Below are 26,074 nucleotides of genomic sequence, written 5' to 3' on the forward strand. Positions count from 1 at the left end.
GGTGGTGGCAGGGGACAGGCGGCTGGGAGGCTGGAGCTTGTGGCGGCATTTTGCATACAAGCTCCAGCCGCAGCTGTCTCTCAGACGTTCCCCTCTGCCCACCACTACAAGCTGCCCACCACCACCAGCTGGCCGCACCCCGCTGCCCTCCGCACAGGGAAGGAGGTCCCAGTGGCGTAACTATAGCTCCGCAGCCCCCGCGGTGGCGGGGAGGTGCAGAGAAAGTTTGGGAGCCGGGGGTCTGCGGGGCTATAGTTACCCGCTGCTGTCTGCGGGTACCTGCCTGCCGTGCCGTCACAGTCCCGTCTCTCCTAGCGCTGGCTCCTGCTTCTATAATGAAAACGGACACTTAGAAAATGGCTGCCCCCATACTGCAGACAGTTTTCTGTCTGCAGTATGGTGGCAGCCATTTTCTAAGAGTCCCTTTTCGTTATAGCAGCAGGAGCCAGCGCTGGGAGAGACGGGACTGTGACCGCAGATGCAGCGGCGGGCAGGTATGTGCATGGGGGGGGCCGAGGGAAGTGGGAGTGGGGGGGGGGGAATGTGTGGCGGGGGGGGGCGCAAAATAAGTAGTTACGCCACTGCCAGGTTGGGTGGTCGGACGGCCACCGGCTCGGGTCCGCACACAGGACCTGAGGGGGCATCAAACTGAGCTGATTTGGGCCGAATTCACGGCCCGATTCATCGGAATCAGCCCAAATCGGCTCTGTGCAGGGGCTCCTTATGGTAGAGCATCAGAATGGGGACCCCTGTGCGGCAGATACATCAACTTGTTAGCAGTGAAATAAAGGAGACTGTTAATGCGAGGAACCATTTAATGTAGGCACGGTGTGAGCTATTGCCCTATAAAACAACAAACACATAGATCAGATACATTGTGATGCCCACTACATATAGGTATTGGTCATAGAGTCAACAGTATGAAGGAAGACATACATTAGGTAGACCCTAGGAGCACCCAAGCAGTGCAAAGTGGGGCTGTATAATAGCCAGGGGCGCCAGAATATCAGACTTACTGGCACGCAGCACAGAAAGTGGCTGTTGAGGAAAGAGACCGGCAGCCGCTGCGAAAAGATGGCTGGGTAAACTAGGGCACACGACTACCCACTCCACCTACACTGCCGGTTTGTATAGCAAACTGGTTCATTTTACCAGAACACGTTCTAGACCTTCGCAACATGAAGAGATCTGTCAGCCAGCGCTGTGTTTGTTGAATTCGCTCATGTAGGGAATAAGTGATTATCATATAACAGGATTTATATTTCCTGCACCCTCTGGAAATATCTTAACCCCATTTCTGCATTTCATTATTTAATATGCATAAGTATTCAGATTTTTCTTTTTCTTGCCAAAACCCCTGGGCGGGGAGTGAAAGGGAAAAGATAATTGACTTGATCCCCATGAGAATCCAGCATAAAAAATAAAAAAAAGAGTCCAATCTGGCTCAGGAAGGGTTAAAGTGGGCAACCAAGAATCTTTACACTTGGAAACCTCAGCCATCTCAGATACCACCCTGCGAGACCCTTTTGTGCGGAATCCCCAAGTTACTAAACCGGTATTTAGCGAAAGATTAAAGGGATCCGGAACTTCCTTTTGATAACAGCTGAGTTGCTGCAAGGAAGAGAGGGGGGCGCTCTCCATTAAAGGTGGCACGAGAGGTGTCAGCAAATTAAGAGTAGGAGAAAAAAAAAGGCCCAATTTGGGGAATATGGAGAGCCTGCAGCAAATTTCACCGACCTCATTAGTTGATAGAAATAAAACATATATTTCAGTGACATATCGGGATCCCAGGAGAAGGGATGTGATACTGTGTGTGCTCGAGAGAAGCAAAATGTGGATTTAGTGTAAAAAAAGTCTCCCGTGCTCCCAAAACACAGTGTGCCTACACGGGAAAACACACACAGGCCTGGCCCAGGAGACCCTCCACACTCAGCCGTTACAGGGGCTGCGAAATGTTTTCCAGCATCCTCCGTGCACAGCACACTTTACATGCACACCGATGACCTGAATACCCAGGATGATGCCTCCTAACATACATTTACTGGCAGCACACGGATCTCTCTCACACACACACATACACATACTCGGACTGTCCTGATTGGCAAATCTGTTGTAGGAAAAAAAATCAACATTCATACCCAGCGATGTAATGAGATCGGTTCTCCTGACCCACTTCTGGAAGCATTTCCTAGGAGGCTACACTATTTTGATTCACGATAACGACAATAAGGCCAAGCCGAATAGCATTACATGTTCTTGTCCTACTTTACACCGCGAACAATAGGAATAATTATGTACAATGCTTATTTTAATCTGGGAGACGACGTGATGAATAATAGAATAAGGCGACAGATCTTTTTTGGGGGGCTTTTATTTTAGCCGAGGGGATTGGGCCGGGGCTCGCTAATTACAGACGGCCCATTGTACCGCAGTTTGCTTTTGATCCATTATATCATTCCGTACTGTTCTAAATGTTATTTAAAGTACTATTTGATCATTCCGATATTTTCAGCCAATTATATCTGGTATAGTCTTTCATCCTGGCTTCCGAGTGAACCGCTGCCTTTGTTTAAAATGAGGAAGGTAGAAAGCGGTCGTCTGGAGATTCAATATGTGCATCGGAGAACCTACTTCTAGCTTATTATTGATTCACTAAAGCAGAACCTACTTATAACTAAATGGTGCCACAGGTTCCTTGTGCAATGAATACGGTGCCTTTTCCTGAATCTCGGCCCAGTGCACGACATTGATGGCTACAATGCCCTTGGTGTGGGGAAAGGCTATTCAATTAATACGCCTTTTATCTCGTGGCTTAAAAAGAGAGGAAACCACCTTATTCCGCATAAACTGCAGAATCAATGGGTGTTTCCTGCGCATTTGCCTTTCTTTTGCAGAATTTACCTTTCAGCCTATGGAGGGGTTCATTCCAACATCGAAGCAATCACGCACAGGTGCCGGATGACCTCCCGACAGTTGGGATTCTGACAGCCAGTATTCCTAATGTGGCAGACACAGTATACCTCCACATGAAGATAATGTGGAGGACCCGGTCCAGGTTTTGGAGCAGCAGCAGGGATACTGATGTGATCTGGGTTGAGCTGATTAGCAGCACCTGTGCTCACCTGTTATAAGGGTTTCCAGGGCAGAGCGTCAGAGCTCCTGATGGTGTAACAGTTGCGCAGGTGATAGGCCGAGGTGTGGGCTATGGTAGGGACGACGGGAGCTTTCTGAAGAGTGTAGATGCTGCAACCATCCTTGCTTAAGCTGATTACCAGGTATGCTGTGTACCTGCTACAAAATAAGGACCAAGACTTCATCTTATGCAGTGTATGTGATTCCTTGTCACATGACATAGGAATACCAACTGATAACCCCTTGGGTGGTATGCCTGAAAATTTTCCACTGGCGCTGCTGCAGCGGGCTGTCCCGGATTTCCACTGGCGCACCACCTCTAGAGCCCTGCCCCCACTATCCTAAAACCCTTCCGCATTACCCTCCACTGCTCTTCCCCAGCCGCCATGTGACGTAGGCGGCTGGCTCGGGGATGTTCGGGGGAGACTTGGGAGAGTTTAGGTGCACAAGTCCGCCCGAGCTGCCGTTGAAACATCCCCGAGCCTGCCGCCTGTGTGGTCAGTGATGAATGACAGGCGGCAGGGAAGCTCTGGCGTACTAACGCCGGAGCAGAGGTGAGGGGGTGGGGCTCCTGTGATCTGTGGTGGGTTTTGCTGGGGCAGGACAATCCTGCCCTGGTAGGTTTGTCCTGCCCCAGCAAAACCCACCACTCAAGGGGTTAAATGCCCGACTGTTGGGATCCCATAGGGCGAGAATAGAACCAGTGGCGAGCACAGTGTGCTACAATACACTCACTCCCCTGTCGGAGTACCGGCAGTCGGGATTCCTATGTAGGTATAGTGGCTGTCAGACCCGCATACCACACCCACGAAGAAGGGGTAATCCCCACTAACTGAATTGCTCCAGCACGGCAATCAGCTGTGGGGTACTGCACCTTCATGAATGCCCTTTGGTGTCCAAGTACGGAGATGGAATATTCTATAGGTGTATGTAGACATACGCATGTCGATTTTGCAGAACAAAGCTTCGGTATTTCTGCACTGCGCACGAAGCCAGTACAATAATTAAGGGGGGGTTAGGGGAAAAGGGGTCTCCCTGGCTGAGTTGCACGGATTTCTGTTCGATTCTGAGTTGTGCATACGGGGATTTGAGTCCTGGATCTGACAGATCTCTTGTACCTAGTGTGGGGCTACAATTTAGCTGGGGCAGGGGTTTCCAATTGCACCCATTAGTTGAACCATTGTATGTTAGTAAATCAGGCTTGGGCGGCTGCCTGCAAACACTTTGCGTGCGACTCAGAACCAGCCCCTCCATGCAAGCAGTCCCCCCTTCTCCCCCGTCTTGATAGTACGTGCATTGAGCAGACTCTGGCACCATGTTAGAATCTACCGCTAATGAGCCGACCTTCGGGAAAATGGAATCTGCACCATTTTCTCTGTGCGTACATCAGTGATTAAAGTGCCATCAGCGGAGAGGTAAATAGAGGTTATGGATGCAGGGTTTGTGGTGATCCCAGAGGCCTCTGCGCACCGCGCGCCCTTTATAGATACGCCCATGCCGGTGATGCAGATCTGTGCGCAATTCAGCTGCAGATGCCGCCATAGTAACCAAAAGGAATCCTGTGATTGCTCACCAGTGCAGGCTGCGGCCTACTGCTTACTATAACGGTAAGGACAGATAAGTAGCTGGAACTTCTTCAAGTTGGTAAAGGTGAGAAATTGTCAGGGTCATGCTCATGGAAGACCGTACAAAATGTTGCCTTACGGTTCACAAATGTCTAGTGTCGCTCCTGAAGGCAGCCATTTTGTATGTCATCCGGCAGTAATTGATTAGATACTAGTGATGTTTTCAGTCAGACCTTCAAAATGTCTGCCTAAATTATGTGAGGCAAGGTGGTAACACGGTCGGATTAAGGTTCGGCCGTTTGGGAAGGCTCCAGGGTAACTAACTTGTGGGGGTCCCTAGCAATAAGTGCCTGTAAAATATTCTGACGATGGTATTAAAAAGTATAATATGCAAATACTCCAGCACCACATGAAATACATCCGGATGATAAGCAATGCGGGAACACCAAGAGGGGTGGGGTGAGCTTACTTACCGTTCGGCATCCCAGCAAATGGGATTCCACCACCGGCATTCTCATTGTTGTCCGGATTCCGATGCCTGTCTCCTGGCGGTAGTACCGGCATTTGGACCGCCGGATTGCTGAACGCATCCCCACCACAGATGTAATAAGCACAGTGTAGTGCCCCTAATTCACATTACACCACACACAAACCCCATTTCTCAAATGACAGTGCCATGATGTTGGTGATGTGGTTATATGTAGGGGGCCTCCTAAGTATGTGATGATGGGGGCCCCCAAGTGATCACCCCAGTTGCCATTTTGTTAATGAAGCTTTGCCGCTAAAATGGTGGTTGTTATGCTAAATATATCCTTCAGTATATGTCACTATGTCTGTGCAGCAGAGCAGCTTCAGTTTCTGTAGGAATAACCTGTCTCTGAGTACAACCGTTAAACAGGTAACATTATTAACAATATTTAAAGAAATGAAAGGCAACCCGTTTTAATTAAATGTGACATGTTTTAATTGCAAAACAATAGGCGGTGACCCATTTATTTAAAATAAAAACAGATAAACATTATTTTGAAGAATTATTGAAGCTTTAATTTAATAATTACATTTGGTGCCACTAATAATTGTTCTTAATACCCTTGGCACTACCTCCGAACAAACAAATTAAAAAATTCAAGGGATTAAAAAAACATGTTCCATCTGGGGCAGCACGGAGACCCTACCTCCTCGCTGTGGTCACATTGAGGGATAACAGTGTGTCATAATTAGACAAATTATCCAATATTAAAACCTTACAGCTTGCGTGTGTCTAGCCCAGGGGACGGTACATTACAAGGTGATTAGGGCAGACAGAGAAACCATATTAGATCTTCCGATGCCGCTGCTTCCCTGGGGTCTTAGAATACAGCAACGAGACATCTATTTGTTGGAGACTAAAATATGGTGTTAATTCATTGCGGCGAGAAGCGCTACCAGCCTGGTGCTGCTGTTACACTTAGTAACTGTGGTTTTATACAAAAACATTCTATGAATCCACATTAAACCACACGAAAAACAAGGAAGCAAACAGGAGCCTGTGACTGTGTTTAATGCATATATATTGATGTTCTTTTTACATCGTTGCTGCCATTCGTTCGGTAGATCTTAACTTTTAAAGGAAGTATTAAATAGAAAATCTACAAATTGCAGTTGACTTACAAATTTAAATTTGAGCAGTTATCCCCATTGAGACATAATTGGCCTGCTGCTGGGTTGGTGCGCATATCGGATGTAATTTGTAGTCAACGTTTGAAAAGCAGCATACTTGTTCGCCAAGTTCTGGGGCGTACGCGTCGCAAGCTGCCTGCAGGTCAACGTCAGTAACAAATGCATCCAGATAACTTCAAGTATATGCAACGCCATAACAGGTTGGTAGAGCACATTGTGCCGCCCCCTGCCCCCTAGACTTGTGACATCATGACGTCACGTCTAGGGGTGGTGCCGCTCGATGTGGGAAGTACAGCTCTGTCGGAGAGTCACAGGTTGCAGAATGCCACCCCGGAGAATGGGGAGCCATGCGGCTGCCCGGAGCCAGGAACTAGCACTGTACCTGTATCCACCTACTGCCTGGAGCCAGGAACTAGCACTGTACCTGTATCCACTTACTGCCCGGAACCCCGGAACTAGCACTGTACATGTATCCACCTACTGCCCAGAGCCAGGAACTAGCGCTGTACATGTATCCACCTACTGCAAGGAATCAGGAACTAGTGCTGTACCTGTTTCCACCTACTGCCTGGAGCCAGGAACTAGCACTGTCCCTGTTTCCACCTACTGCCCAGAATCAGGAACTAGCACTGTACCTGTATCCACCTACTGCCTGGAGACAGGAACCAGCACTATACCTGTATCCACCTACTGCACAGAGCCAGGAACAAGCACTGTACCTGTATCCACCTACTGCCCGGAGCCAGGAACAAGCACTGTACCTGTATCCACCTACTGCCTGGAGCCAGCACTGTACATGTATCCACCTACTGCCCAGAGCCAGGAACTAGCGCTGTACCTGTATCCACCTACTGCCCAGAGCCAGGAACTAGCACTGTACATGTATCCACCTACTGCCCAGAGCCAGAAACTAGCACTGTACATGTATCCACCTACTGCCCAGAGCCAGGCACAAGCACTGTACCTGTATCCACCTACTGCCCGGAGCCAGGAACTAGCGCTGTACCTGTATCCACCTACTGCCCAGAGCCAGGAACTAGCGCTGTACCTGTATCCACCTACTGCCCGGAGACAGGAACTAGCGCTGTACCTGTTTCCACCTACTGTCCAGAGCCAGGAACTACCACTGTACCTGTATCCACCTACTGCCTGGAGACAGGAACCAGCACTGTACCTGTACCCACCTACTGCCTGGAGACAGGAACTAGCGCTGTACCTGTTTCCACCTACTGCCCGGAACCCCGGAACTAGCCCTGTACCTGTACCCACCTACTGCCTGAAGACAGGAACTAGCACTGTACATGTATCCACCTACTGCCCAGAACCAGGAACTAGCACTGTACATGTATCCACCTACTGCCCAGAGCCAGGAACTAGCACTGTACATGTATCCACCTACTGCCCGGAGACAGGAACCAGCACTGTAACTGTATCCACCTACTGCCTGGAGACAGGAACCAGCACTGTAACTGTATCCACCTACTGCCTGGAGACAGGAACTAGCGCTGTACCTGTATCCACCTACTGCCCACAACCAGGAACTAGCACTGTACCTGTATCCACCTACTGCCTGGAGCCAGGAACTAGCGCTGTACCTGTATCCTCCTACTGCCCAGAGCCAGGAACCAGCACTGTACCTGTATCCACCTACTGCCTGGAGCCAGGAACTAGCGCTGTACCTGTATCCACCTACTGCCCAGAACCAGGAACTAGCACTGTACCTGTATCCACCTACTGCCTGGAGATAGGAACTAGCGCTGTACCTGTATCCACCTACTGCCTGGAGCCAGGAACTAGCCCTGTACCTGTATCCACCTACTGCCCAGAACCAGGAACTAGCACTGTACCTGTATCCACCTACTGCCTGGAGATAGGAACTAGCGCTGTACCTGTATCCACCTACTGCCCAGAGCCAGGAACCAGCACTGTACCTGTATCCACCTACTGCCTGGAGACAGGAACCGGCACTGTAACTGTATCCACCTACTGCCTGGAGACAGAAACCAGCACTGTACCTGTATCCACCTACTGCCTGGAGCCAGGAACTAGCGCTGTACCTGTATCCACCTACTGCCCAGAACCAGGAACTAGCACTGTACCTTTATCCACTTACTGCCTGGAGACAGGAACTAGCACTGTACCTGTATCCACCTACTGCCTGGAGCCAGGAACTAGCACTGTAACTGTATCCACCTACTGCCTGGAGACAGGAACTAGCACAGTAACTGTATCCACCTACTGCCTGGAGACAGGAACTAGCACAGTAACTGTATCCACCTACTGCCTGGAGACAGGAACCAGCACTGTAACTGTATCCACCTACTGCCCAGAACCAGGAACTAGCACTGTACCTGTATCCACCTACTGCCTGGAGCCAGCACTGTAACTGTATCCACCTACTGCCTGGAGACAGGAACTAGCACAGTAACTGTATCCACCTACTGCCTGGAGCCAGCACTGTAACTGTATCCACCTACTGCCTGGAGCCAGGAACTAGCACTGTACATGTATCCACCTACTGCCTGGAGACAGGAACTAGCACTGTACCTATATCCACCTACTGCCCAGAGCCGGGAACCAGCACTGTAACTGTATCCACCTACTGCCTGGAGACAGGAACTAGCACAGTAACTGTATCCACCTACTGCCTGGAGACAGGAACCAGCGCTGTACCTGTATCCACCTACTGCCCGGAGCCAGCACTGTACCTGTATCCACCTACTGCCTGGAGACAGGAACCAGCACAGTAACTGTATCCACCTACTGCCCACAACCAGGAACCAGCACTGTACCTGTATCCACCTACTGCCTGGAGACAGGAACCAGCACTGTAACTGTACCCACCTACTGCCTGGAGACAGGAACCAGCACTGTAACTGTATCCACCTACTGCCTGGAGACAGGAACCAGCACTGTAACTGTACCCACCTACTGCCTGGAGACAGGAACCAGCACTGTAACTGTATCCACCTACTGCCTGGAGACAGGAACCAGCACTGTACCTGTATCCACCTACTGCCTGGAGACAGGAACCAGCACAGTAACTGTATCCACCTACTGCCTGGAGACAGGAACCAGCACTGTACCTGTATCCACCTACTGCCTGGAGACAGGAACCAGCACAGTAACTGTATCCACCTACTGCCTGGAGACAGGAACCAGCACTGTAACTGTATCCACCTACTGCCTGGAGACAGGAACCAGCACTGTACCTGTATCCACCTACTGCCTGGAGACAGGAACCAGCACTGTAACTATATCCACCTACTGCCTAGAGACAGGCCGGAACACTCACCAGCCAAATATGAATGACTTCACCATCGGAAAATACGAATCCTGCAAATTTGGCAGCTTAGTAAATTTTACAAACTCTCAGGTCATATTTTCGGGCCGATTACAGCCGATCCTGGTCACACTTGATCATACTGCAGATCATCCATAATCGGCAACGTTAGTACATTTGTCCAATAGTAAAACATTGGTTATGGGAACCAATTGCAAATGCTGCAGTTTGTTGTGTAATTAGCATCAAAGCTGGAGATACAGTTGCGTTGTAGAGGTAGAAGAATCGTTAGCTTTCTCCTAATTGTCTTCCAAATTGATGATGTTTGTTTATTTGTTTTCTTAATGATCACCATAGTGGACTGTAAACTGCTATAAGCAAGATAAATGGACAATGGATGAAATCGCAGCGGTAAAAGGATCCAGCAAAACAATACTAAGTGTAATTACTCTTTCCTGTATTTCAAAACTGACGTTTATGTTATATGAAAGTTCTCTGGGCCAATAAAGAACGACCCAATTTGAATATTTTGATATATTATTTCATGGTGCATTCCATTTAAAGGCAGTTTATTTTATTTTGTAATGCTCTAGAAATTCTATAAGAGCTTCTTATTCATATTAAAGGCAGATTTATCTGGTTGTGGTCCCAAACCTGCAATCCATCTTATGGAAAGTGTTCTGAATCAGTATCGCCATCCCTGGTCAGCAGGGGTGCCGGACGGGTTCTGACGGCCACCGGCTATTCTCCCGCATGGGGGTCCACGACTCCACCCGTAAGGGGCTGTGTTGCGCTCGCCATGCTGTCTGAGTCCGGCTAGTCGGGATCCCGACGTCGGGATAATGACTGTCGGGATCCCGACTGTCGGAACCCTATACCACACCCGTTAGTAGAGGGGCTGCCCTTTGTCCCAGTATGTATGTAGGTATGTGTATATAGGGGCGTGTGAGTAAGTGAATAGGTGAGAGTATGGGGGGCATTTATGATCTGCTAGAACATTGGCAGAGGCGTTCCCAGCTGGCCAAGCAACCATCGCTTTGCCAAGAGAATTCCTCACGCCAGTCTCTGTTATCCAGCAGGGGCTCAGCGGGCTGCAGATGTATTTAACTCTTTACTGAGAAGTTAATTATAACAGTGCCCTGGAGTAGCTTAATTAGAACAATGACAAAGGGAATATTAGGCAGCAATCCAGTTACTAAACTCCTGCACTGCTAGAAGGCACAGACGAGGGAAGGATGAGGTGTGATAGATAGATAGATATATAGATGGATAGATAGATAGATAGATATTTACTAAGATGGTAGTTCTATTTCACATGAGATGTTGCTATGGGCAACTAATCAGGTACTGTCTATTATCTTCTAGAACAGGGGTGTCAAACTCAAATTCATCGGGGGCCGCATCAGCAGTTTGGTCACCCTCAAAGGGCCGCTGTATAATAATAATGCAATGACACCACAGGCTGCTCTCGCTGTAAAATAATAATGCAATGACACCACAGGCTGCTCCCGCTGTATAATAATAATGCAATGACACCACAGGCTGCACCCGCTGTATAATATAATAATAGTAATGCCATGACACCACATGCTGCTCCCGCTGTATAATAATAATGCAATGACACCACAGGCTGCACCCGCTGTATAATATAATAATAGTAATGTCATGACACCACATGCTGCTCCCGCTGTATAATAATAATGCAATGACACCACAGGCTGCACCCGCTGTATAATATAATAATAGTAATGCCATGACACCACATGCTGCTCCCGCTGTATAATAATAATGCAATGACAGCACAGGCTGCTCCCCCTGTATAATAATAATAATGCAATGACACCACAGGCTGCTCCCGCTGTATAATAATAATGCAATGACAGCACAGACTGCTCCCCCTGTATAATATAACAATAGTAATGCCATGACACAAATTATTATACAAGGGGAGCAGCCTGTGGTGTCATTGCATTATTATTATACAGAGGGAGCAGCCTGTGGTGTCATGGCATTACTTTTATATTATACAGGGCGAGCAGCCTGTGGTGTCATGGCATTATTATTATACAGGGGAGCAGCCTGTGGTGTCATGGCATTATTATTATACAGGGGGAGCAGCCTGTGGTGTCATGGCATAATGCCATGACACCACAGGCTGCTTCCCCTGTACAATAATAATGACACCACAGGCTGCTCCCCCTGTATAATATAAAAGTAATGCCATGACACCACAGGCTGCTCCCCCTGTACAATAATAATGACACCACAGGCTGCTCCCCCTGTATAATATAAAAGTAATGCCATGACACCACCACCAGATAGATTGTTTTTTTATGTAACTTACTGTACTGTATTTTATCCCTCAGGCTCCTTTACTGCTGCTGCTGCTGCAGCTCCAGTAATTTCAATTCCACTCTCTGCGCCGCGGCCTGTCCTGCTGCGGCCCCCCGACTCGGCCTGCCTTCCTTCCTCTCTGCAGATGCGTGGGTGGGAGGCGTCATCGTCATGACGTCCCCACCCAGCGTCTGCCACTGCCTCGATAAGAGGGAACAGGCTGCCGGGCCCTCCTCCACGTAGCCGTGGAGGCCGGCGGCCATGTTCCTGTGGCCGCAGACATCTTAAAAGACCACAGAAACATGGCCGCCGGCAGTGCAAAAAAAAACACTCAAAAAAGAGAATAAAAGGTGAAGGCTGGCGGCGGCTGCGCGGGCCACATGACGAGGTCTGTCGGGCCGGATTTGGCCCGCGGGCCTTGTGTTTGACACCCGTGTTCTAGAAGGTACTAAATAAATAAGTAGATTCTGATTGGTTGCCCATAGCAACATCCCATGTGAAATAGAACTGCCATCTTAGTACATCTCCCCCACAGAGTGCAATATTAGACAGACTATGGCCCTTATTCTGGTTGGTGCGGTCGAGCCGCATATGCGGCTCCGACCGCACCAGACGAATCCCCGCCCACCCTACGGATCGCCACGGCCGTCCGTACACGGACGGCTGGCGATCCGCATAAAAATGGTGGAGGCTACGCCTCCACCATGGTGGGAGCTGCCCCCTGCATTCGATGGTCGTCGACCATCGAAGGCAGGTCCGCACGCCGCGGCAGCTCCCGCAAGCTGAGACCACACGGACAATCGTCCGTGTGGTAGCTTGTATGGGGGCTGAAAGCTGACATCCGGCGACGTCAGCTTTCCGCCCCCATGAGTTGCGTCATGCCCTCATTAGCATGCGTACGCCCCGCGTTTGCATGGGAACGCCCATGAAACGCGGGGCGTATACATAGGGAAATGAGGGCATGAAGCCCCTCACTCCCCTATACGCCCCCTTTGCGGCGTAGTAACGTTATGTGCGGCGAATTCGCCTGCACATGCGCAGATTGACCTCTGCGCATGTGCAGACGGAAAACATCGGCGGTACGGCCGCACGCGGGCCGTACCGCGCGAATCAGAATAAGGGCCTATAATAGGACATTATTTGTTCGGAGTATATATATATATATATATATATACACACCATAGTTGCCCACCCTACTGCATTCGGTTGCCGGATGACACTCCGACAGGGGGGATCCTGACTCACAGGGGCTATTCTCTCTTGTGGGTGTCCAGAAACCTGTGGCGAGCGCAGCGAGTCCGCAAGGGTCTTCTTTGTGCTCACCCCCCTGTCCTAGCACCGGCAGTCGGGATCCCCATTGTCGGAGCCCCATACCACACCCCTGCATTCTGCAGGAGACTCCCTGACATAGCAGCAATCTCCCTCATTAGTCTAGCAATCTCCCTCATGTCACCTAGCTCACATTACACTGTTACATCATAGTTACCTCCCCTCCTGCATTCTGCAGGAGACTCCCTGACATAGTAGCAATCTCCCTCTCTCCCTCATTAGTCTAGCAATCTCCCTCATGTCACCTAGCTCACATTACACTGTTACATCATAGTTACCTCCCCTCCTGCATTCTGCAGGAGACTCCCTGACATAGCAGCAATCTCCCTCTCTCCCTCATTAGTCTAGCAATCTCCCTCATGTCACCTAGCCCACATTACACTGTTACATCATAGTTACCTCCCCTCCTGCATTCTGCAGGAGACTCCCTGACATAGCAGCAATCTCCCTCTCTCCCTCATTAGTCTAGCAATCTCCCTCATGTCACCTAGACCACATTACACTGTTACATCATAGTTACCTCCCCTCCTGCATTCTGCAGGAGACTCCCTGACATAGCAGCAATCTCCCTCATTAGTCTAGCAATCTCCCTCATGTCACCTAGCTCACATTACACTGTTATATCATAGTTACCTCCCCTCCTGCATTCTGCAGGAGACTCCCTGACATAGCAGCAATCTCCCTCTCTCCCTCATTAGTCTAGCAATCTCCCTCATGTCACCTAGCCCACATTACACTGTTACATCATAGTTACCTCCCCTCCTGCATTCTGCAGGAGACTCCCTGACATAGCAGCAATCTCCCTCTCTCCCTCATTAGTCTAGCAATCTCCCTCATGTCACCTAGACCACATTACACTGTTACATCATAGTTACCTCCCCTCCTGCATTCTGCAGGAGACTCCCTGACAAAGCAGCAATCTCCCTCTCTCCCTCATTAGTCTAGCAATCTCCCTCATGTCACCTAGCTCACATTACACTGTTACATCAGTTACCTCCCCTCCTGCATTCTGCAGGAGACTCCCTGACATAACAGCAATCTCCCTCTCTCCCTCATTAGTCTAGCAATCTCCCTCATGTCACCTAGCCCACATTACACTGTTACATCATAGTTATCTCTCCTCCTGCATTCTGCAGGAGACTCCCTGATATAACAGCAATCTCCCTCTCTCCCTCATTAGTCTAGCAGTGTGATGTGTGTATGACCTGTGTGCTGGGATATATAACAGGTGTATGTGTGGTGTGTGTATGACCTGTGTGCTGGTATATAACAGGTGTATGTGTGGTGTGTGTCTGACCTGTGTGCTGGGATATATAACAGGTGTATGTGTGGTGTGTGTATGACCTGTGTGCAGGGATATATAACAGCTGCATGTGTGGTGTGTGTATGACCTGTGTGCTGGGATATATAACAGGTGTATGTGTGGTATGTGTATGATCTGTGTGCTGGTATATACAATATAACAGGTGTATGTGTGGTGTGTGTATGACCTGTGTGCTGGGATATATAACAGGTGTATGTGTGGTGTGTGTATGACCTGTGTGCAGGGATATATAACAGGTGTATGTGTGGTGTGTGTATAACCTGTGTGCTGGGATATATAACAGGTGTATGTGTGGTGTGTGTGTGACCTGTGTGCTGGGATATACAATATAACAGGTGTATGTGTGGTGTGTGTATGACCTGTGTGCTGGGATATATAACAGGTGTATGTGTGGTGTGTGTATGACCTGTGTGCTGGGATATACAATATAACAGGTGTATGTGTGGTGTGTGTATGACCTGTGTGCAGGGATATATAACAGGTGTATGTGTGGTGTGTGTATGACCTGTGTGCAGGGATATATAACAGGTGTATGTGTGGTGTGTATGACCTGTGTGCAGGGATATATAACAGGTGTATGTGTGGTGTGTGTATGACCTGTGTGCTGGTATATACAATATAACAGGTGCATGTGTGGTTTGTGTATGACCTGTGTGCTGGTATATACAATATAACAGGTGTATGTGTGGTGTGTGTATGACCTGTGTGCTGGGATATATAACAGGTGTATGTGTGGTGTGTGTATGACCTGTGTGCTGGGATATATAACAGGTGTATGTGTGGTGTGTGTGTGTATGACCTGTGTGCTGGGATATACAATATAACTGGTGTATGTGTGGTGTGTGTATGACCTGTGTGCTGGGATATATAACAGGTGTATGTGTGGTGTGTGTGTATGACCTGTGTGCTGGGATATACAATATAACAGGTGTATTTGTGGTGTGTGTATGACCTGTGTGCTGGTATATACAATATAACAGGTGTATGTGTGGTGTGTGTATGACCTGTGTGCAGGGATATATAACAGGTGTATGTGTGGTGTGTGTATGACCTGTGTGCTGGATATATAACAGGTGTATGTGTGGTGTGTGTATGACCTGTGTGCTGGGATATATAACAGGTGTATGTGTGGTGTGTGTATGACCTGTGTGCTGGGATATATAACAGGTGTATGTGTGGTGTGTGTATGACCTGTGTGCTGGGATATATAACAGGTGTATGTGTGGTGTGTGTATGACCTGTGTGCTGGATATATAACAGGTGTATGTGTGGTGTGTGTATGACCTGTGTGCTGGGATATACAATATAACAGGTGTATGTGTGGTGTGTGTATGACCTGTGTGCTGGGATATACAATATAACAGGTGCATGTGTGGTGTGTGTGTATGACCTGTGTGCTGGCATATACAATATAACAGGTGTATGTGTGGTGTGTGTATGACCTGTGTGCTGGGATATATAACAGGGGTATGTGTGGTGTGTGTATTACCTGTGTGCTGGCATATACAATATAACAGGTGTATGTGTGGTGTGTGTATGACCTGTGTGCTGGGATATATAACAGGGGTATGTGTGGTGTGTGTATGACCTGTGTGCAGGGATATATAACAGGTGTATGTGTAGTGTGTGTATGACCTGTGTGCTGGCATATACAATATAACAGGTGTATGTGTGGTGTGTGTATGACCTGTGTGCTGGGATATATAACAGGGGTATGTGTGGTGTGTGTATGACCTGTGTGCAGGGATATATAACAGGTGTATGTGTAGTGTGTGTATGACCTGTGTGCTGGCATATACAATATAACAGGTGTATGTGTGGTGTGTGTATGACCTGTGTGCTGGCCTGGGCTATACAATATAACAGGTGCATATACATAACCTATGTGCTGGGATATACAATATAACAGGTGTATGTGTGGTGTGTGTATGACCTGTGTGCTGGGATATATAACAGGTGTATGTGTGGTGTGTGTGGTGTGTGTATGACCTGTGTGCAGGGATATACAATATAACAGGTGTATGTGTGGTGTGTGTATGACCTGTGTGCAGGGATATACAATATAACAGGTGTATGTGTGGTGTGTGTGTGACCTGTGTGCTGGGATATACAATATAACAGGTGTATGTGTGGTGTGTGTATGATCTGTGTGCAGGGATATATAACAGGTGTATGTGTGGTGTGTGTATGACCTGTGTGCAGGGATATACAATATAACAGGTGTATGTGTGGTGTGTGTATGATCTGTGTGCAGGGATATATAACAGGTGTATGTGTGGTGTGTGTATGACCTGTGTGCAGGGATATATAACAGGTGTATGTGTGGTGTGTGTATGACCTGTGTGCTGGGATATACAATATAACAGGTGCATATATATAACCTATGTGCTGGGATATACAATATAACAGGTGCATATATATAACCTATGTGCTGGGATATACAATATAACAGGTGTATGTGTGGTGTGTGTATGACCTGTGTGCTGGGATATATAACAGGGGTATGTGTGGTGTGTGTATGACCTGTGTGCAGGGATATATAACAGGTGTATGTGTAGTGTGTGTATGACCTGTGTGCTGGCATATACAATATAACAGGTGTATGTGTGGTGTGTGTATGACCTGTGTGCTGGCCTGGGCTATACAATATAACAGGTGCATATACATAACCTATGTGCTGGGATATACAATATAACAGGTGTATGTGTGGTGTGTGTATGACCTGTGTGCTGGGATATATAACAGGTGTATGTGTGGTGTGTGTGGTGTGTGTATGACCTGTGTGCAGGGATATACAATATAACAGGTGTATGTGTGGTGTGTGTATGACCTGTGTGCAGGGATATACAATATAACAGGTGTATGTGTGGTGTGTGTATGACCTGTGTGCAGGGATATATAACAGGTGTATGTGTGGTGTGTGTATGACCTGTGTGCTGGGATATACAATATAACAGGTGCATATGCATAACCTATGTGCTGGAATACCGTGTACAGGATGGCAGAGCTGTGCCCGCGGCCCCGGCATGCCATCCCCGGGGCGGGCACCGTGCAGGGACACAGCGGCGGGCACGGAAAGGGGGGCGCGCCCCGCTGCCAGATGCAGGCAGGTAGGAGCTGCGCGCTGATTGGCGAGCGGCCAGTGACGTCACGGATGCTTACCCCCGGCCGGCCGCGGGTGTGGGCCAGTCGCTGAGCGAAGCTCGGGGTACACGGGTGCGAGCCGGCTCTGTCTCCGTGCAGCATGCGGGATGCCCGGGCACAGGAGGTGTGAGCAGGGGGCAGCGCTGCCTACCCACTGACCTACAGGGGCACCATGAGCTCCGAGAGCGGGATCCCCCCTTGGGAGAGCGCAGGTAAGTGCCCATGTGGGGGGTAACTACCTGCTAGGGGGCAGATACGATGGTGAGCTACAAAAGGTTTACATATGTGGGGGAGTGAAAGGGTTAACTGTGTCCATTCATCAGGGTGTCCGCTGCTTCTGCCCTTGTGTGCTTCATCATGAAGTCCGGAGACCCTGCTGTGGTCAACCAAGAGTGCTGGGTGCCAGAGTGCACAGTGCAGGCAGTGCCAGGTACCCAGGCTCATCTCAGGGCGTTCTCTGCATAGCTATACTGTACCCTAGGCTGAGGAGCTTGCAATCATTACTCACATACTTAGAGAGAATTGGAGAAGCCTGGATTAACCCTTGGTGGCATCACCAGTGATTGCATAGGAGGTAAGACAGAATTGGGCAGAGGAAGTGGAATCAGGGGACAGATGCCCCCTTCTATGATGATACTAATATGAGGGGCTTCTGATTCTAACTAGGGGGAGCATGGGCTGTGTCACACTGAAGTGCTGTATATAACAGGTGTACATGGCATTCATCATCTATAATGCCATGTGCACCGCGCTGATGTACAGAACGCCTGTGTATAAGATTTGTATAGATGCTACCGTATGATAATGTTCTGCCTGCAGGTTAAAGGAAGATTGCTACCAATAGCCAGCTGTTCTGCAAGCCTTATGTTGTGGGTCTCATACTCCTGCTTGTGCAGAAGGCAAGCAGTGCGCTTCCCGGTTCTCCCAGGGAATTCTAAACATTCTATCAGCAGATTTCTCAGTGAGAACATTGCATTTAGTAAGAGAGAGTAATGTGTGTGTGTGTGTGTGTGTGTGTGTGTGTGTGTGTGTATATATGTACGGCTGATAGATCATGTCAACACCATATGTCCAACATGGCCAAAAGACCAAGACAAAGCAGATGGTCGACGCATGGAAATGTTGACATGAGTTTTTGTGTGTTTTTTTTCTCTTCATTTTTTTGAACTTTTATCATACAACCATCCACATAGCGAGGCATCTGGCCCGTAGCATGGCACGCCAGGTATACCCTACGCCACAGGTTCCCAAACTCGGTCCTCAGGACCCCACACAGTACATGCTTTGCAGGTCTCCTCACAGAATCACAAGTGACATAATTAGCTCCACCTGCGGATCTTTTGAAATGTGTCAGTCGGTAATGAGTGCACCTGCCGGGTGACCTGGAAACCGTGAACTGTGTGGGGTCCTGAGAACCGAGTTTGAGAACCCCTTCCCTACGCTAAGTGGCGGTCTACATTCCCAGTTGTCGACTTTGAAACACAGCAAATTGAAAACCGCATGTCAACTTTTTTATGTGTCGATCTTTTCCGTGTCAAGCTGTTATATACATGGACAGGTTTGCGGGGGTGCAGAATACTGGTATCATGGGGGAGCATACTGTATACAGAGTCAACGTCACTGAGTAAGTTCTGTTTAACATGAGACCATAGCCTGCAATGTTGCAGGTGAATTCTATTTCCAGGTGTGCCAGTGTGTGGGGGAATTGCATTGTATGGGATTGTGTAATGTGATGGGATCTAGTACGTAACACATCTGTCCAGGTGCATCACACCTGTGTTATATGATATCAGGATGGTTCCGATAGTCTGCAGAATAATTGCAAGTGCACCATCCTAATATACAGTGCAAACAAATTGCTTATACGTGTACATATATGACAGGCCGTTATATGACGGTTAGTCTGAGGTAGTGCAGCCATACTACATTATACATGGGTTGCTCTGGGAGAGTACAGGAGAATTGCATTATATGTGGGCATGTCTGAGGGAATGCACACTAATTGCATTATATATTTAACAGACTTTTAATACATAGTTCAGTGGAAATGCATTATATGCGAACAGGTCTGCTACAGTGCAGGAGAATTGCATTATAGATGGCAGGTCTCGGAGAGTGAGTAATAATTGCATTATACATGGACAAACCTAATATAATTGCATTAGGCATTTTCAGTTACAATAGCATGTATGCCAGTGGCATTCCTTGCAGAGGGTCTGAGGGCAGGAGAATGTGGCAAAGGCTCAACCGCACCTCGGGTTATGGGGTATTTGTGAAAAGTGCATGTTTGTGTCCTAGGTGTGTTTGTGCATTGACTGTACATTAATGCCATTCACAATGCATGTGTTTGGGGGAAATCTAGATAAGCTGGCATGCCAATGTGACGTAGGCTTGTTTGTGGATGAAAAGGTGAGACAGGCTTTTTAGTGCTCATTCAAGAAGCCGCATCTTTCAAGACCCATGCATTTCCTTTGCCCTGCCTGGGGTGTTGCTCTCTGCTGTTGTGCTTCTAGCACAGTGTGGACTATATTTCAGCACTGACATGCAGACCAGACATGTGCTAGACACAGCACAGCAGAGAGTGACACACCAAGCAAGGAAGAGGAACTGCATGGGTTTTGAAAGATGCAGGGTACTAGAATGAGCACTATTTGTGGATGAAGTCTTGGGAAAAGGTGGGACAGGCTTACTGCAGGTGACAGTGAGCAAAGTGTATGGGGACTGGGCTTATGTAAAGCATATCTCTATATACCAGGAGTGCTGCCAGGGCTTGAACCAATAGATCAACAAAACAGTAACATGGCTTACAGTCTACGGGTCCTTTATTGTATCTTCTTTTGTCCCGAATGTCGTCATGGACATTGTAGCGTTTCATCTCGTCCCCTCGCCTGGGTCACTGCGCATGCAATAATATTCACGGACCACCACGCCCCAGTGTATGGCAGGGCATAAAAATCACCCGTCGGCATATGTCAGCTCAAAAAAAAGGTGAAAAGCCCATGTCGACCTTTTGACTGTCGACCTAGCCAGTGTCAACCTAATGCTTGTGTCAACCTTCCATCCTTGTCGAACCTTAGGCATCTTGATCTACTTCTTGTGTCTTTAGTGGCCGACCCAATGTATGTCGACGTTGTATGTGTCGACACATGACCGTATACGCCTCATCTATTGCGCAGTTCAGGGAGCTGGGCACTGTCCCTGTACTAAGCGTTGCAGAAACATCTGACACTGTATTAAAGTCCAACCTATTACCCTTCCATTCATTCCAGCGGCTGCAGGACATTGTGTGCTGGGTGATGTTAGAAGATGAGAAATTAACAATGGTCTAAACATGAATCACACTATTAGTAATGTTCCCCAAACGTTACGCCTGGTTTTCAACACTATTTATAAAACCAGAATACCAAAATTGGATTTCTCCATACAAGCAATAATTGGGATCACATGTTCCAGTATCTGCTCTTTAATCACAGCTGGCATTCCTTGATCTCCGCAAACGGGTGGCTAGAGCCAGCGGTATATAGATCAGACGTATACTGCTCTCCAGCTTGGCATGAACAACACAACAGCTCTGGTAGGCAGGTCATGCTGAGAGTTGTAGTTCAGCTGCTTCTGAATAGATACAGGTTACCTCCCTACATGTTTGACGGATTATATCCCCTGTATTCGGTGCATTAGGGTGTCTACCTTTTCATAAAGCATGTTATCTAGATCTCCCAGCACAAATTCAGGACACCTAATAGGGGAGACGTGGATGTTTTGGGGTTCAATCGCAGCGTAGTGTTTCGTCACGTGCTGCATTTCTGAGCATATACTTCAGACATGTCCAACCTTGGCCCTCCAGCTGTTGTAAAACTACAAGTCCCATCATGCATTGCCACAGTTTTGCTATAAGGGAATGCTGAAACTATTGCAAGGCATGCTGGGATGTGTAGTTTCACAACAGCTGGAGGGCCAGGATTGGACATGCCTGATCTACGTATGCATTATTAATGAGCGAATGGGCAGCAACAGTGACTGTTGGACGACTGCGTGATCACGCTGACTGCAGCTTCATAAGTTGTGTGACTGTGGAGGACGTGTCATTGTGAACATAGCCAAATGCATCAGTGTGATCTGTGCTTTAGGAGATTATTAGAGGGGAGATTCGGTTCCGGTTTGGAACTGTGTATATACTGTATGTATTTAACAAAATAATAATGCAAGGTTACCACATTCACATTTCTACAATGCAGATATTCTTGTAGGGTTGCACTGAACTGTAAGCAGTTATGTACTGTTCATATACAGCACGCACACACAGGATACACCGGTGCCCCCATAGTGTATGCTGGATGGACCATAGGCAGATCATTCATATACAGCAGCACACACAGGATACACCGGTGCCCCCATAGTGTATGCTGGATGGACCATAGACCGATCATTCATATACAGCATGCACACACAGGATACACCGGTGCCCTCGTAGTGTATGCTGGATGGACGATAGGCAGATCATTCATATACAGCACGCACGCACAGGATACACCGGTGCCCCCATAGTGTATGCTGGATGGACCATAGGCAGATCATTCATATACAGCAAAACACACACGGGATACACCGGTGCCCCCATAGTGTATGCCGGATGGACCATAGGTAGATCATTCATATACAGCATGCACACACAGGATACACCGATGCCTCCATAGTGTATGCCGGATGGACCATAGGCAGATCATTCATATACAGCAAAACACACACGGGATACACCGGTGCCCCCATAGTGTATGCCGGATGGACCATAGGTAGATCATTCATATACAGCATGCACACACAGGATACACCGGTGCCCCCATAGTGTATGCTGGATGGACCATAGGCAGATCATTCATATACAGCACGCACACACAGTATACATCGGTGCCCCCATAGTGTATGCTGGATGGACCATAGGCCGGTCATTCATATACAGGATACACCGGTGCCCCCATAGGCAGATCATTCATATACAGCACGCACACACAGGATACACCGGTGCCCCCATAGTGTATGCCGGATGGACCATAGGCCGATCATATACAGCAGCACACACAGGATACACCGGTGCCCCCATAGTGTACGCTGGATGGACCATAGGCAGATCATTCATATACAGCACGCACACACATGATTGATATTCCTGTGTTCATTGTGTACGCTGACGGACCTAGCAGCCATACAGTAGTGCATTGTGGATCTGTCGCCTCTTCATGAGGATTTGTACAGTGTATTCCCTCTTCACAGGGATCAATGATAAGCATAGTACAAGACAGATTACCATGCACAGTGCAAAATTACATGCTGTGCATCTTCTGACAGAAGCATTGGGGGTTTATAACTGATTCCACCAATTTGTCACCTGTCTCCTTTGCAAGGAGAACCACAAAATATGCTCTGCTGGTGTAGCTACAGTGCAGAGGGTAACATTGGATCTAGTGTACTATTAGCAAGTTGGTTTTAACTATTGCCTTACGCAGCATCTTCTAGTGGGGGATGGATGTGCCTATACTAGGGCATTTTGAAGATCCTAATCAACGCCATAAATAATCTCTGGCAGCCCAATCAGTCAGTATAAAATACTTCTCTCCCATCACCTTATAAAGACCAAATAAGCCCCACCCCAGATTTGTGAAACACCTCCCCTTACACTGCCCAGCCACGCCCCTTTGTTAAGACAATCCTCTAAGACCACGCCCACATACTGAAAGAAGACACTTTTTTGGTGTCTTAGATACGCGAGTGCCTGTACAGGAAGTGGGTGAGCAGCGGCCCACCCCCCGCACCTGCGTCATCGCCGAACTACCATGAGAATGCCCAGCGTTTTCATGGGAGTGGCCATGAGCGCGACCATGGCTCGCCGCCTCACACTCCGAGAGGCTGGCAAATAATCAATTTGGCGTGGCCATTCGCACAATGCGGCTGCACATGCGCATAAATGTTTATGCTAATGCGCAGTCGCGCAGGGGAGCGATCAGACCAGAGTAAGGTCCATAAGGCACATGCTATCATGGGGAAGGGGCATGCTCACACATTTATAGAACACTGCAAGTAAGTGGATTCAATTAAAAAAGTGTCTGACTGCAATGCGGCAGGCGATGGGTTCGAATCCTGGGTAAATGTCAGCATCTCAAAATGTAATAAAGGTTAGTGTGACTGAATAACAAAGAGCTCTCAAGTTAAGTACATGAATGTTGTACATATGTAAGGAGTGGGGTAAAAGGATAATTGACAGGGCCCCATTCCTTCAGTGCTGTGTGCGGTGCTACACTCTGCACCACCCCCGTTATGACCCTGCTGATTGCAAACAACCTTGTAATGCCCTATGATAGGATAAAACTGCATACATGGTAACTGACCAGGTTTTGAATGTGTTGTTACATCCACCGACCGCCCAAACAACCGCGTCGGGAGCCACTGGTGATTGACAGCTCAGTGGGCAGGCTTATGCAAATGTGCCTGCCCATTTGTGATGTTCGTCCTGACGGATTGGTCAATGTGTATGGAGAAGACGCTGCCCGATCCATCTGTAGATATATCTACAGATCAATTGATAGCATATATCTACTAGTGTGTACCCAACTTAGGACCCACTGACATGACCTCTTCCACCCTGTACATAACGCTCTTATCCGAAATTCCCACCACAATTGCTATTGAAGTTACTGTGCTGAATTAACTAATGAATGTGTAAAATCAAACTACCATCAACTACAGCAGTGGTTCCCAACCCTGGTCCCCAAGTACCCCCAACAGTGCACGTTTTCCAGGACGTCCAGCAGATGCACAGGTGCATTCATTACGTCCTGACACATATTAAAATATCCACAGGTGGAGCTAATTATTTCACTTGCGTTTTTGAGAGGAGACCTGTAAAATGTGCACTGCTGGGGGTATTTGCCCGAGGTTGGGAACCACTGAAATACAATATGGCAACTGTCATACTAAATAATGATAAATGCCAAATGGAAAATGTCATTTCGGAAGGTATGAGACCTACTAATTAATGTGTAACGAGCGATCAGTGGAGAACGAGAAGCCTAATGATGCAATTCCACTGAATCGTGACCCTGCCCCCCCCCCCCCCCCCCCACACACACTTAATCCGTATCACCCACCTGCCTTGACCATTCCAAAGACCACTGCTAAAGAGTCCACAAGAGGCGTTTTGGTGAATCTTATGAAAACTGTTGTTTTCTGAGGCCTAACACCTCATTGTCCTTCTAGAGTTTTATGGTGCCATTAGCAGTCCTGTATCTTTTTATGGGCACTATGAAAATGTTTTGTAGACCAAGCTTCGCTTTTCTGATTTTGACCCTATTCTTGTATATGCACAGCCCAATGGTGAAATACTGCAGTATGTAAGCCAAGTCCAAACCTGGCAGTGAGGTTCTGATGTAAGCTACAATGTCACTATTTACCCTTCATCAGGATGGCCTTTGTATCCGCTAATTGTAATGAATAATGGCAAAATATGACTTCTTATGGTGGCGTAAGACTAATGCCTGGTACACACCAGGACGACTAGGGCCGATCCCCTCAATCTAGATCCAATTCCGACCAATTGGATGTAGATTGTGTGGTGATTGGGCCCTTTTCTGTCCTGGTGTGGACTGATACCGATCCGATGCGCGGTCCTGCGGGTTGGTCGGTCGTTATTCAGATCCTACCTGCTGCAGGTAGGATCTGAATAACGACCATACTGCCGGGTGCAGGTCGCCATTGGATCGGACCCGCTCACGGTGCACATCGTGAGCGGGTCCTGCCCCCCCGCATCATCGTGAGCGGGTCTGAAGAAACACCGATGACCCGCTCACAATGTGCATCGTGAGCGGGTCGTCGTGGTGTGTACCCTACACAAGGGTGAAATTTAATAGGAATAGATATTCAGAAAGTGAGAGATTTGATAAGAAATCTCCAGGGTTTTTTTTAAGAGGCAATCATTTACCCTGCAAATTCAAACTGGTTTTGCAGTGTAAATGATTGCCGCTTTAAATAAACTGGAGATTTCTTCCCAAATGTCTCACTTTCTGAATCTCTCATCCTGTTACATTACCCCTTAAATGTTTTATAGGGACATTTTGTGAGTCGTGATAAACAGACTCCCTTAAAAGTTAAACCTACATACTGTCATTTAAGTGTCTGCTAACGTTTGCTGTACAAACTGTCTCTTCTATTCAACTGGTTAAAAAAGACATTAAACAGAAATGAAAATAGACATCTGAAGAAGAATGAATACCACGAATGAGTGCCACGTAGGTGGGAGTTGGGATTTGAGAAATG

General features: G+C 48.0%; 1 protein-coding gene across 2 annotated transcripts in view; it reads left to right on the forward strand.

Annotated features, from left to right (window-relative positions):
- Positions 1–424: 424 nt before the first annotated feature.
- CHRM4 (cholinergic receptor muscarinic 4) overlaps positions 425–26,074 on the forward strand; it is a 69,568-nt gene continuing 43,918 nt past the window's right edge. Inside the window, exon 1 of one of the 2 annotated variants that reach the window (XM_083164488.1) lies at positions 425–494. In XM_083164488.1, coding sequence (XP_083020614.1) covers positions 479–494 — 16 coding nt within the window. In that variant the 5' untranslated portion in view covers positions 425–478. Of the gene's footprint in view, positions 495–17,787; positions 17,983–26,074 lie in introns of those variants that run through there. The other variant, XM_083164487.1, reaches the window with a different exon arrangement.

Source organism: Crinia signifera, chromosome 11 (assembly GCF_055691185.1).
Source record: "Crinia signifera chromosome 11, ASM5569118v1, whole genome shotgun sequence".
NCBI classification, from domain to species: Eukaryota; Metazoa; Chordata; class Amphibia; order Anura; family Myobatrachidae; genus Crinia; species Crinia signifera.